The 14,304-nt window shown below is 42.8% G+C and overlaps 1 protein-coding gene across 4 annotated transcripts in view; it reads right to left on the reverse strand.

The window, feature by feature from the left end:
* Window positions 1-14,304, reverse strand: part of LOC147217669 (receptor-type tyrosine-protein phosphatase F-like) — a 156,449-nt gene that overhangs the window by 46,716 nt on the left and 95,429 nt on the right. For 3 of the 4 annotated variants that reach the window (XM_086176283.1, XM_086176284.1, XM_086176282.1), the window contains exons 8-13: window positions 13,697-14,278; window positions 12,875-13,008; window positions 12,300-12,444; window positions 6,360-6,665; window positions 5,508-5,701; window positions 853-879 (exon numbers count right to left, since the gene is read on the reverse strand). In XM_086176283.1, coding sequence (XP_086032409.1) covers window positions 853-879; window positions 5,508-5,701; window positions 6,360-6,665; window positions 12,300-12,444; window positions 12,875-13,008; window positions 13,697-14,278 — 1,388 coding nt within the window. The remainder of the gene's footprint in view (window positions 1-852; window positions 880-5,507; window positions 5,702-6,359; window positions 6,666-12,299; window positions 12,445-12,874; window positions 13,009-13,696; window positions 14,279-14,304) is intronic. The other variant, XM_086176285.1, reaches the window with a different exon arrangement.

Genomic DNA, 14,304 nt, shown 5'->3' on the forward strand with positions numbered 1-14,304 from the left:
ATGGGCAGCCATGACACAGAGGTTGGCAGTTACTTCACAGACAGAAAGACGTTTTCACTGACAAACTACGATCCAAGAGTCAAGCACCAGGGCAAGTTTTATGCTGGCATTCAAATGAGTGAAGTCTAGCAAGCCTTCCTCCAAAGTTGAATTTTTGGAAGAATGAATGGTAGAGACAGTAGGTCTCTTGTGCCTGGACAACAAAGGGAAGTTTGACAAAAATATTTTCATTACACAGGACTATGACTCTGTGTGGAACTGATCGATGAGGATATCACATACAAATTAAACAAAATGGCCAGGTTGTTTACATTTTGTTCACTAGCACTAGATGAAAGCAACAACATAAAAGACACTGCCCAGCTCCTGATTTTTATCTGAGGGATTAAGATGCTGATGTTGTTTGGATAAACCTCCATATTTAAGCACAGTCAGCATCATGAACACAAACAAAGCTCATCACATTTACAAGTTAACTGACCAACACCTTGGATCCTTCCTGAGAATTGCAACGACAAAACTAACTTCAGACTTTGATGCACTAGCAAAAAAGGGAGATTAACAACTGTTCCCACTGAAACTGAATGTCTTTCTACTGTATTATGGAATCGATGTAACAGTTTGTACAATAAGCCTTACATATTCATGCTTTGCTCCTTTCATGTAATGGCTTTAACGTCTACTTTTCTTAAATGTCATTAATATCAGTTCACACAAACACTCCATCCATCTGTTCCTGGCATGGCAAATTTTAGAACACTCAAGTAGCCCGCGAGTCAAGCAGTCTACACCACTGGCGTAGAAGATTCTGCCCTGTAAGGTAACTCAGCAACACACATTAAGGTTACTCACATGCTCGGTGGACTCCTCAATATTCCACTGAGGGGAGAGACGACACATGACACAGTGGGGAGAAAAATGAGTTAAGAGACAACACAATGGGAAAAGAAAAAAGGCACTTGCTTTTTTCCACTTAAAAGATATATGAAAGAAGATGTCATGCAGAGGAAAAATAAAACAAAAATGGTGTGATGTAAAAGAGGCAGAGACTGGGAATACAACTTAAAGAAAACTTGATTTGTGCAGTCAAGGTCACCAAAGGTAGTAAAAACTTTTGTCTATGATGCACTGCCTTGTTTCTCATTTGCCTTTGAATCTAATAAAAACCGCTACTGCCTATCATCATAGACGCAGCCAACACTATGCTGGTATAAGTAGAAATGTTTCCTCTTTCCTACATTAGACAACCTATTTTATTTGGACCTATTTTCATCACATTTACAATATGATTCAAAAATGTTTTCCAAGCTTGCAGTGCTTGGCTGCGTGATTCCTTGCGGTAGTGAAAGCCCATTTCAAGCTGCAGAGCTTCCTAAGAGTTGAGCATGAAATCTTATTACCGGTGTTTAGATACTTACCCTGTGGCCACAAACCCCAGTGACGCAGAATGCAACTACTGGCACTTACATGTACCTCGCTACAAAGTACAGCTAACGTAGATGAGTTTACTGATAGATGATCGGCATTACAGAAATCCGGAAACATGACACTGGTGAATAAAGGAGCAGTGGTTGGGTGAAGTCTGAGGAAGCCTGTCTGATGAGGGTTATGATGAAAACAAATTTTGTATGAGCATCAGGAATCATAACTAGAGTGGGAAGGACTGATAGGCAGGGAAACACTGGGAAGGTTTGATGAAAACAAACAATTAAGTAGAAGCAGGATAAAAGTAAGGCATTAAAAATGTAGGGTCAGGAAATGTATCAATCAATCAACTATTTTTGTGACCACTTGCCTAGATGGATTTGTGACAGATCCACTACTTCCCCTGAAAAAAACATACAACTATATAACTTTTGTTACTCTGTACAATGGGCAACTAGGAATCTTCAGTTATGCTACTGTATGGGTTTGAACTGTAAACTGAAGCTGGAAGTAAGCTGAAGAGAGCCTATGCAGGCAAGGGAGGACATACTTAATACAGTACAAACCCAGTTGGCACAAATAATATTAGTCATCCCTTATTGATGGGACTCTTAAATGTGTAGAACAAAAGATATTTCAGCGTTCTATATTCTGGATGCCCTTCCGTGAGCTGCAACCTTACTGTGGTGGATGTGTTTGCGCGTCCCAGTGATCCTGGAAGCTATGTTGTCGGGGGCTATGTTGCCCCTGGAAGGGTCGCTCAAGGTAAACAGGTCCCAGGGGAGGGAGCGGACAAAGTGTGACTCAGAAGACCCCCATGACTAGGAAAAACATTGGATCAAGTCTTCATTTGCCCGGACATGGGTCAACAGGGCCCCTCCACGAGCCAGGCCTGGGGGCGGGGCTGACAATGAGCGCCTGGTGGCTGGGCCTTCACCCATGGGGCACTGCCAGACACAGCCTGAAGGACGGACATGGGCACCTCTTCCCCTTGGCTCACCACCCACAGGAAGGGCCAAGGTGGTCGGATAAAGTGGGAGCCGGGCAGTGGCCAAAGTGGGGGATCTTAAAGGTTTGATCCTCGGCTGCAGAAGCTGGCTCTTGGTACATGGAATGTCACCTTACTGGCGGGGAAGGAGCCCGAGCTGGTGCGCAAGGCTGAGAGATTCAAACCAGATACAATCAGACTCACCTCAATGCACAGCGTGGGGTCTGGAACCAGGCCTCTCGAGAAGGGCTGGACTCTACTTTACTCTGGTGTTGTCCCTGGTGAGGGCACAGGGCAGGTGTGGGCAGACTGATTGCCCCCAGTCCCGGCGCTTGCATGTTGGGGTTCAACCCAGTGGACGAGAGGGTAGCCTCCCTCCGCCTTCAGGTTGGGGGACAGGTTATGACTGTTGTTTGTGGCTATGCACCAATCAACAGTTCAGTTTACCCACCCTTCTTGGGGTCCCTAGAGAAGCTGCAAGAGAGCGCTCCTACCAGGGACTCCCCTGTCCTACTGGGAGACTTCAATGCTCACATGGGCAATGACAGTGAAACTTGGAAGGCTGTGATTGGGGGGAACGCCCCCCCCCCCCACATCTGAACCCGAGTGGTGTCTTATTATTAGACTTCTTTGCTCATCTCGGATTGTCCATAACAAACACAATGTTCAGGCACACATTGGTCCATACGTGCACTTGGCACCAACACACCTTAGGCCACAGTTCTTTGATCGACCATGTGGTTGTGTCCTTAGACTTGTGGCCGCATGTCCTGTACACTTGGGTGAAGAGAGGGGCGGAACTGTAAACTGATCATCACCTGGTGGTGAGCAGGCTACGATGGTGGGGGAGGATGCTGGTCAGAACTGGCAGATCAAAAAGTAATGTGAGGGTCTGCTGGGAATGTCAGGCAGAGTCCCCTGTCAGAAGGAGCTTCAACTCCCACCTCCGGCAGAGCTAAAACCACGTCTCGAGGGAGGTGGGGGACATTGAGTCTGAACGGGCCATGTTCCATGCTTGTATTGTCAAAGCAGCAGACTGGAGCAGTGGCTATAAGGCAGTTGGCGCCTGTTGGGACAGCAACCCTCGAACCCACTGGCGGACCCCAGTGATGAGGGATGATATCAAACTAAAGAAGGACTCCTATAAGGCCTTTATAGCATGTGGGGCTGGCTGTAAGGCAGCTTGCAGGTACCAGTAGGCCAAGCGGCATGCAGCTTCAGTGGTTGCTGAGGCAAAAACTCGGGCGTGGGAGGAGTTCAAGGAGTCCAAAGGGTTCGACTTCCCTTGGGCGTAAAGGAGATTCTGGTCCACCATCCAGCTCAGGAGGGGGAAGCAGTGCACCATCACCGTCACCATTGTGTATAGTGGGAGTGGGGAACAGCTCACCTCAACTCGAGATATTGTTGATTGGTGGCAGGAATACTTCCGAGACCTCCTTAGCCCTGTTCAACGTCTTCCAATGAGGAAGCAAAGCCGGGAGCCTGGCCCGCATTGCTGGTTTTAAGTCAGAACTGTTTCCAGTGAGAGTTGGATTCTACCAGGGCTGCCCTTTTCAGCGATTCTGTTCATAACTTTTATGGAAAGAATTTCAGGCAACAGCCAGGGCATTGAGGGGATCTGGTTTGGTGGTTGCAGGATCAAGTCTCTCCTTTTTGCAGATGATGTTGTTCTGTTAGATTCATCAGGCCATGATCTCCAACACTCACTGGAACGGGGGGATTGGGACCTTCAAGTCTAAGATAATGGTGCTCAACCAGAATCAGGTAGAATGCCCACTCCCGGTCGGGGAAGAGGTCCTTCCCCAAGTGGAGGTATTCAAGTATCTCAGTGTCTTGTTTGCTAGTGAAAGGGGGATGGAGGGGAACATCGCGGGTGGATCAGTGCGGCATCTGCAATTATGCGGTCACCACTCAATCTCAGGGCCACATATACAGACAAACAATCATTCACTCACTCATTCATTCAGGGCAATTTTCCAATTTTTTTCCAATTAAATTGCTGCATGTTTTTGGAGGGAGGAAACCAGAGAACCCAGAGGAAACCCACGCAGACATGGGGAGAACATGCAAAGTCCACACAGAGAGGTCCTGCTGTGAGGCCGAAGCACTAACCACTGAGTCATGAACTCTGTTCTACCAACTTGAACACCTACAAATATAAGGTTGATCTTAACTGAGGTCCTGTCTGTCTGCGTTATTTCCCTTGTTTGTTTGGCAAAATGGAATGGCACATGTATGCATGCAAAAAGAACTATGGGGGAATGTTTCCTTACTGTGTGGTCTCTTACGTATAAGCAGTGGCATGGGCGAAGTATGACCTGTCCCTTTGCCACGAAGCATGCTAACTATGCTTGTGAGCAGTCACAGCGGGAATGGGCTGCCACAGCTCAGAGGTTGACGACTAATTTACGGACACAGCCAATTTTTTTTCCCTGATCAAACACCAATCCAAGAGTTGAGTACCAAGGACAGTTTTATGATGGTAATTTAGTGAAGGGCTAGCAAGCCTTTCTCTGAAGGTGAACTTTTGAAAGAATGCATATTAAAGACATTAGGTCTCTTGTACTTGGAGAGCAAAGGCAAAAATCAGTTTCCTCACAGGAGAGGCTCGCACTCCTGAGGCTAGTATAACTCTTGTATTCAAAGCAGAAAGAAAGATGGAAATATAAGGATTGTGGTTCTAAACTATAAATGGATATACTAATCCTTCTAAAGAACTAATTTCTCATCCATCTAACAATGTTGCAAAGATTTCAGCAATTCTGGTGTTGTCTGCATTTATGTTTAAAGGACAGTGTCTAGAAGAGAAACTAGAGTAACTACTTTATAAACATGTTAACAAACCAGTGTGTTTGTAAAATAACTGAGAAGCCAATGAAAGCCCAATTCAGATACATTTCAAATATTGAAAAGATAAAAACAACAATGGGGGATTAAAACTTCAGTATTTGGCACCCAGAATGTTAATAAATAAGTGTGAATTCATGGAAATAAGAGGAGAAAAATAACACAACAGGAAATGAGGATTAGACAGTAACAGATGATGAACAGCACATAAAATAATCCTGCACACATTTTACTATTCACTTAGTACCTGTGCCTCTGGTAAAACCACATCCATTATGTTTGGCTGGCCCCGTGGTTCACCGTTTTCAAGCCGTGAGAAGATTACTTGGTAACCTCGAATTTGGCCGTGCTGTTTCCCCTGCAAGGGTGGCCTCCAGGAGACCCGGATAGCAGTGGAATTCATGACCTCTACTTCCAGCTTCCTGGGGGGTGCTCCTGGCACTGGGAACCAAAGGGTGGGGTTATTATGATAAAATCAATAACAGACAAAGAACAATGATGAGCTAAAAAAGAGAGAAAAAGTCGAAACTGCTAAACTAGTGATTTATCTTGCTTTACTGTATTTTGTGATGAGCCAAAAAATAACAATATTATGAGTCATCTTTTTATGGACTTAGGTGCTACAGAGAGGATAATAATAACTTATCTGTCAATGAATCAAAATGACTACTGTACTTCAGTAAAACAGTTTGACTGGGAAAGATGCCAAAATTTTCTATGTTTCAGCAATCTTCATAGAAATTAATAATAGACAATTCTTTCTTGAGATTAGTGGCTCAATTACACTGGATAAACAAAAGAACACATGAAAAAGCACTAAAGGTGAGGGGACTTCTGCTCAATTTCTATTCCACATATTAGACAAAAGCTGAAAGACATATCAGCCGTGAATGCAGAGGATAGAGATGCAGAAGTGACCCAGGGTAAGGAGCTCTAAACTCCTAGAGCAATTGTGATCAAGCTAAAGTAGGAAAAGGGTGATGCCTTGGAGAAATTCACCTCATTAACTTACAAGACATGTGAAAAACACTGACACGCAGCCCAGGGAGACAGAGATGGAAGGAGTGGGGAGACAGTTGAAGCATAGATGTCAACCTACCATCGTCTTTGGTTCTCATCCTCTCTGGGGCACTTTCTGGGCCTGGACCTACGTCAGTATGTGCCCTCACCCACACCTGATAATCTGTCCATTTCTCCAGGTCCTCTAGCACATAGCTGGTGGCGTCTGCACCAATGCCTGTCACCTCATGCCGCTCCAAGTCTTCTCCAGACAGGGCCTGGTAGCTGACAGTGTAGCGCACAATTGCACCATGGCGGCTGGCAGCAGGTGGTGCCACCCAACTCACCTTGAGGCTGGTAGAACTGAGGCTGACCAGATGAACCTCCTGAGGAGGAGCTGATGGGGCTGCAGGGGAATGGGAGCATAACCATACGAAGAGGGCCAACGGATAAAAGCAACTTAACATAAATTGACAAAACCAAACACAACTGTGGGAGCTTTTTTGTTAAGAGGTCATTTATAAAATGGAACTCAAAAATTAAACCTATAAGTTCAATAAACAGTGAATTTAACTCCTTTAAAATACAGACTTAAATTAAACATTTTAATTTCTTCAAATGCAAAAAAGCTTCCACAGACACTATGGTGCTGCATCTGGACTGAGAAATATTCTACAATAACACGTTACCAAATTCATGCTAAAGCTGTGTGTTTGTTGCAATGGATTTACACAAGAGACCATTTGAACATGAATGTTTTCTTGGTTATAATCTCTGGTGCTTTCCATGGTATGAATATGAAAAGCATTCAGGTTAAGAACAAAGTTTAAAATCAATAAATAAAAAAAAAGATCTGTGTTTCCAGGAAAGCCATGTAACTTCCCGGCCAAAGTCCTTTCTTCCATTTTCAATGGATATAAAAGGCAAGAGCTGAACGACTGATCTGTTGAAGAGTACATATGAAAACAGATGACATAAAAGTTCAGCCTTTATTAGATGACAGCTTGTTTGAATGCTGTTAAGCTCTCAGGTTCTACTTGTTCTTTCCCTGCCTAGTTTTATCAATTTATTGGCAGGGAGTTAAAGCCTTCTCAAATATCACTTTTATTATGTAGTACATGGCAAAGGAACATGTGTTGTCCCAAAATGTTGAGCACTAACAATACTGAGCAAATGTGCAAACAAGTGCTTAACTGACAAAATAATGAACAGGCTTTCTTCTCAATAGCATTTGCCACTCACAGCAACAGAAGAGAAACATTGGGCCGTCTGTTGAGGCCCCCATAGTTTAGAAACAATTGAAATAAAGATTCACACATTTTCTAGCTATTGACATTCTTTGTATTCCCTCACAGGGAATTTAATTTCTGGGTGTGTGACCAGAAAAAAAATCAGAAATACACTGGTAAATGGTTCCCATTTATTTTGTGCTTTTGATCACATTACAGTGATTCTAGAGGACTTACACTTGTTCACATTCACAGGGCTGCAACGCAGTAAGCTAGTCAGGCTATTGGGGGCCTAGTGCCTCGCCCAAAGACACCTCACCATGCTGACAGTATGTTGCTCACTAACTGAGCTACAGCCCCTTGCTAAGGAGCCACATTAGAGAGTAATGCTTTCCCTAAGCTTTAAATTGGGCAATGCTTTAGATCTGTTTATCAATTTAGATGTGTTGACTTGTATGAAGATAGAGGTGTAGATTAAAAAAAATGTATGTATGTTGAATATCATTCTGCATAATACAAAAAGATTGACTGAAAATAATCTAGTCTACTGTATAAATGCTGAAATAAGATAACATTTTGTTAGCATCATCCTAATAGACAATGATAATTGTCCATCTCATATTATTATGTTTGGATTCCTTTAACAAATTTGTGTAATGTGTAGAAAAACTACATACTTAAGTTATCATGCATCAACATGTATAATTTCTCACAACTACTATTTTTTTCAATCTTAACATGATTACCTAATTTAAATGAGGCACACAGTGTAATAAAGGAGAAAAACAAAAATCTCTCAAGTCCAGAGGCAAAACTGAAGAAAAAAAACAAACAATTGTAAAAAAAGCTTAAAAACATTCATGCATCTCACCCAATCAAAATTTCACTCAATGCAAATCTTTACAAGGAAAGTCAAATGAAACAAGGAACAAGATACTCAGGCAAAATAGTTTTAGATGACGTGCCCACATTATTTTTTAATTTGAAGAAAAATGTACTTGATGTAAAATTGAATGGAGGTCTTAAGGTGAATGGCAAAATATACAAATGTACAATGTTTCAGATTTGTTGGTTTGATAAAGGGTGTTCTTGAATCAGAATAAAAAAAAGTTTGAACCTACATTTCTTCTTCTTCTTTTGGCTTTTCCCGTCAGGGGTCGCCACAGCGAGTCAACTTTCTCCATCTAACCCTATTCTCTGTATCCTCCTCTCTCACACCAACTACCTTCACGTCCATAAATCTTCTCTTTGGTCTTCCTCGAGACCTCTTGCCTGCCAGCTCCAATTCCAGCATCCGTCTACCAATATATTCTCTATCCCTCCTCTGTAAATGACCGAACCATCTCAGTCTGGCTTCTCTGACCTTCTCTCCAAAACATCTAACGTGCTGTTCCTCTGATAGACTCATTTCTGATCCTATCCATCCTAGTCCCTCCAAAAGAGAACCTCAACATCCTCATTTCTGCAACCTCGAGTTCTGTCTGCTGTCTTTTGGTCATTGTAACAGTTTCTAGTCCATACATCATTGCTGGTCTCACCACTGTCTTGTACACCTTTCCTTTTATTCTGGCTGAAGTCTTCTATCACATAGTACCCCTGACACTTTTCTCCACCCATTCCAACCTGCTTGGACCCGTCTCTTCACCTCTTTTCCACACTCTCCGTTGCTCTGGACTGTTGACCCTAAGTACCTGAAATCTTCCAGCTTTGTGATCTCCACTCCCTGTAGCCTCACCGTTCCACCCGAGTTCGCCTCATTCACACACATATATTCTGTCTTGCTGCAACTAACTTTCATTCCTCTCCTTTCCAGAGCATACCTCCACCTCTCTAGATTTTCCTCTACCTGTTGTCTGCTCTCATTACAGATCACAATGTCATCCGCAAACATCATGGTCCTTGGGGATTCCTGTCTAACCTCATCTCTCAGCCTATCCATCATTATTGCGAACTAGAAGGGGCTCAGAGCTGATCCCTGATGGAGTCCAACCTCCACCTTGAACTTCTCTGTTACCCCTACAGTACACCGTACCAGTGTCTCACAGCTAGCATACATGTCCTGCACCAGTCTAACATACTTCTCTGCCACTCCCGACTTCCTCATACAATACCAGAGCTCCTCTCTTGGCACCCTGTCATATGCTTTTTCTAGGTCTACAAAACGCAGTGCAACTCCCTCTGACCTTCTCTGTACTTTTCTATTAGCATTCTCAACGCAAATACTGCATCTGTAGTACTCTCTCTAGGCATAAAGCCATACTGCTGTTCACAAATACTGATTTCTGCTCTCAGTCTAGTTTCCACCATTCTATCCCATGACTTCATTGTATGGCTCATCAACTTTATCCCTCTATAGTTGCCACAATTCTGCAAATCCCCTTTATTCTTAAAAATAGGCACCATCACCCTTTGTCTCCATTCTTCAGGCATCTTCTCACTCTCTAAGATCCTGTTGAATAATCTAGCCAGAAAATCTACCGCTGCCTCTCCTTGACACTTCCACACCTCCACAGGTATATCATCAGAACCAACTGCTTTTCCATTCTTCATCCTCTTCAATGCCTTCCTCACTTCACTTTTACCAATTTGTGCTACTTTGTGGTCTACAATAGTCACCTCTTCTACCCTTGCCTCTCTTTCATTTTCCACATTCGTCAGCTCTTCAAAGTACTCTTTCCATCTTCCCATCACTCTTCTAGCATCTACATTTCCCTCTCTGTCCTTAATCACCTGGACCTGTTGTACATCCTTACCATCTTTATCTCTCTGTTTCGCCAACCTGTATAGATCATTCTCACCCTCCTTACTATCCAACTGAGCATGCAAGTCATCATACGCCCTTTGTTTTGCCTTTGCTAACTCTATCTTCACCATTCGCAGCATCTCCCTGAACTCCTGTCTGTTCTCTTCAGTCCTCTCAGTATCCCACTTCTTCTTTGCTAACCGCTTTCTCTGTATATACTCCTGCACTTCCTCATTCCACCGCCAAGTCTCCTTATCTACTTTCCTTCCAGATGACACACCAAGTACTCTTCTATCTGTCTCCCTGATAACACTAGCCGTTGTTGTCCAATCATCTGGAAGCTCCCCCTGACCACCCAGACCCTTTCTCAACTCCTCCCTGAAAGCCATTCAACTCTCCTCCCTTTTCAGCTTCCACCACTTTGTCCTCTGCTCTGCCTTTGTCCTCTTTATCTTCCTTGTCACCAGAGTCATCCTACAAACCACCATCCTATGCTGTCTGGCTACACTCTCACCTACCACCATCTGTCCCTCTGCATTCCTATCCTGGATACCAAATCTCCTCATCACTTCTTCATCCCCTCTATTGCCTTCACCAACATGTCCATTGAAGTCTGCACCAATTATCACTCTCTCATTTCTGGGAATATTCTGAATCACTTCATCTAACTCATTCCAGAACTTCTCCTTCTCTTCAGATTCACATCCCACCTGCGGGGCATAGCCACTAACAACATTGAGCATCACACCTTCAATTTCCAATTTCAGACTCATAAGTCTATCTGACATTCTTTTCACCTCTAGGACGTTCCTAACAAACTCCTCCTTCAAGATAACTCCTACTCCATTTCTCTTCTTGTCAGTACCATAATAGTACAACTTAAAGCCTGTTCCTAAGCTTCTAGCCTTACTACCTTTCCACCTGGTCTCCTGGACACACAGTAGATCCACCTTCCTTCTCTGCATCATGTCGACCAACTCTCTACCTTTTCCTGTCATAGTCCCAATGGTCAAAGTCCCTACTCTCAGTCCCAGGCTCTTTCCTTTCATTCTCTCTCTCTGCTTCCGAACACGCACTCCTCCTCTTCTTCTTGTTCTTGTTCTCCGACCTACATTTGAACCTACATTTCTACTTATCTAAATTTCAGGCATAGCCATACATATTGAGAATGATTATGATTTCATAAGTCTTGCGGGTTTCTCAAAAGGGTCTCATTTTAGATACTTTTTCTGTACTGTTAGGTATATGCCATTTCCCATTAAGCTGGCAAATTGAAGCATATACAAAATCAAAAAAAAATTGAAATGAAAAATGTGTGGTCCTTGCTCTCTCCCTCTTCCACTCACACACACACACATGCACACACACACACACAGACACACACTAAAGCACTAAAAATACCACACCTTCTGACCACAAGTACTTTTAATAAGTTTGTCTGAAATCAGATTTTGCTCTTGTTTTGACCTATTTGCTTATTATTTTTTGTGAAAAGATGCATTAAAACCCTCAGATGATGGTATAAAACTCTACGTACTTAAAGATTAATGACATAATAACTAGTATCAATTACTTTGTTCCAGCTGCTCCGAATCTCTAACAATAATCCTATAAAGGACTTGTATATATTAAATATATTTCCACCTGGACCTGTTGGATAAGGTGGAATATACACATTGTGCCATTGTAGCTGTGATATTTTATTTGCTGGGATTGTCAACTCACATTATGATATAGGGCAAAATGATAAAACACAGCTCACACGTATGTGAAAAAAAGAAACATTTAACTTACCTTTGACACTGAACACGGGCCTAGCCTCATGTACATGGACAGGTGTTTGAGTGTTGGTGACAGAGGTTATTGAAGTGGAAAACCCACTGGAATGATTACATCTTTATGTTGTGCTGAATTTCATTTGACATTCAGGTAACCCACACTACCTGATCTTTGTGTAACTGTTTGTGCCATTCTTCAGAAAAAATAACCTCTATCATTGGATAGTGGGTAATAATGAGACAACTCTCCATGCTGAGAGAGACAATATAAAAAAATATGCTGGACTTACTAGACTGGGCGGTGCGTGCCTCGATGGGTTGTGTGTAAACACCCAAACCCATTTCAGAACGGGCTGCCAGTGAGAAACAATACATTGTGTCAGGCTTCAGACCATCCACAGCATAGGAGCCCGCAGGGTTGAAGGTCACATGTAACTGGATGGTTCAGAAATAGATGGGACATATGATAAATTGTAATACAGGGCAAGTAAAAAAGTTTGTCAAACAGGAATAATAATTATTGTAGCATTTTTTTAGTGCTATAATTAATAATTAAGTAAAATTCTGAAGCCTAAAATGTGATTTTGACCTCAAATATTATTGGTGGTGAGCAACTATCAAAAAATACAACTCATATTTGTTATATTAGTTCACAGATTAAGTAGTTGCTTCAGAGAATTTACTTGGTTCCAGTATGGAAACTTGATTATACATGAATGCAGTAAACCACTGTCATCAGCTTGAGGCTGGGTGTATTACCATCAAAATGTTGTGTCAGCTGGGGTTTCAGCTTCAAAAAATGGCAACAAAAAATATAGAAAGACACACAGGTTGGCAGATTGACTGACCAACATATATTGCAAACCTTGTTGTTGGAGCCAGCTTCCCAATACTGCAGCTCATACTTGGTGATGGGGTCTTGAACAGGCCACAGCCATGTTAGCACTATGCGGGTGTCAAGATCAGCTTGAGCTTCAAAGCTGGATGGCTGGGCAGGGACTGGATATCGAGGTACAAAGAGGCCAGAAATTAATGAGAAAAAGCACAACATACTTCTTTAGTATATTTGCAAATCTAGATTGGCTTTTATTGACTCATACTGGGAATATAGTTCCTCACTTGTCTCGAAATGTCATTAAATGTATCCTGTCAGTTCACTATTCATCTGAAAGAAACTACTGTAGCTTCTGCCTCCTCAGCCCCCCTCCCTGTAACTTTGTCTCCAGAATCTAATAATAAAGTTCAAGCCAGCGCCAGTTTTTGACAAAACCAACTGATCATTCAAGCTCCCTATTATGTTATTATTCACTTCAACGAATACCTGATCAAGAAATAACATGTTAGGAGAGAACAAAGCTTCTAGTTTGAGAAAAAAACTTCGTAAGCTCCAAATGTGAATAGACATATGAGGTAGGAAGTGAACCACTTTGAAGTAGAATATTCACATCATTCTAAAAAATTGGTTTGATCAGTATTTAAAGTGGCCTGACCAGTAATATAAATGTGATCTGGTAAATCTGGTCAGTCAGCAGAGGAAGTGCAATCATAAACTTTGTGGCCCTTTGCTTTAGTTCACATTGATAAAGCCTACAGCTTCCTCGCTTGGCCAAGAGATGAAATGTTTTGAAAATAAAGACAGACAGGATAGGTAAGTCTACTATAACAAACACAGAAAATGGATGCTCACCTCCCTGTTGGGTTTTGACTTGCAGGATATCAGAGGGCGGACCATCTCCGACAGACGTAAAACCTAGCACCCTTAGGCTGTAGGTTATATCGGGAATCAGGCCAGAGATGGTAGTCAGGCTGCTGTCATCTGTGTTATGTTTCTGCCAAGCACTGAGGGGAGCTATGTGATCTGAGCTGTAGTAGACCCGGTACCCTCTTATTTGGCCGTTGGGGTCCTCGGGCGTTTCCCACTGGACCAGCATTGTGCTGGCACTTAACATGCGTGCTTGAACATGTAATGGTGGTGAAGAAGGGGCTTGTTCTCCTGTACGTGTCTCCACAGGATCACTAGGTGGTCCCCGACCAATATTATTAACAGCCATAATTCGAAACTCATATTCTGAATAGGGGCTAAGTCCACCGATGCTATAACGAGTGGTGGCCACACCTTCCACTTCTTGGAAACCATTGTCCGATGCCTTGGCTCTGTACTGGATCATGTAGTAAGAAACAGGTTCTGAGTTCCCAGAGTCCCAGGTAAGTGTTACACTAGTGGCTGTGGTCTCAGTCACAGTGAGGGAGGTAGGAGGCTTTGGCAAGGCTGGAGACAAAGAAGCTTTTCATATT

Source organism: Fistularia commersonii, chromosome 28 (genome assembly GCF_037954325.1).
Source record: "Fistularia commersonii isolate RoL2024-O1a breed Wild chromosome 28, RoL_Fcom_v1.0, whole genome shotgun sequence".
Classification (NCBI taxonomy): Eukaryota; Metazoa; Chordata; class Actinopteri; order Syngnathiformes; family Fistulariidae; genus Fistularia; species Fistularia commersonii.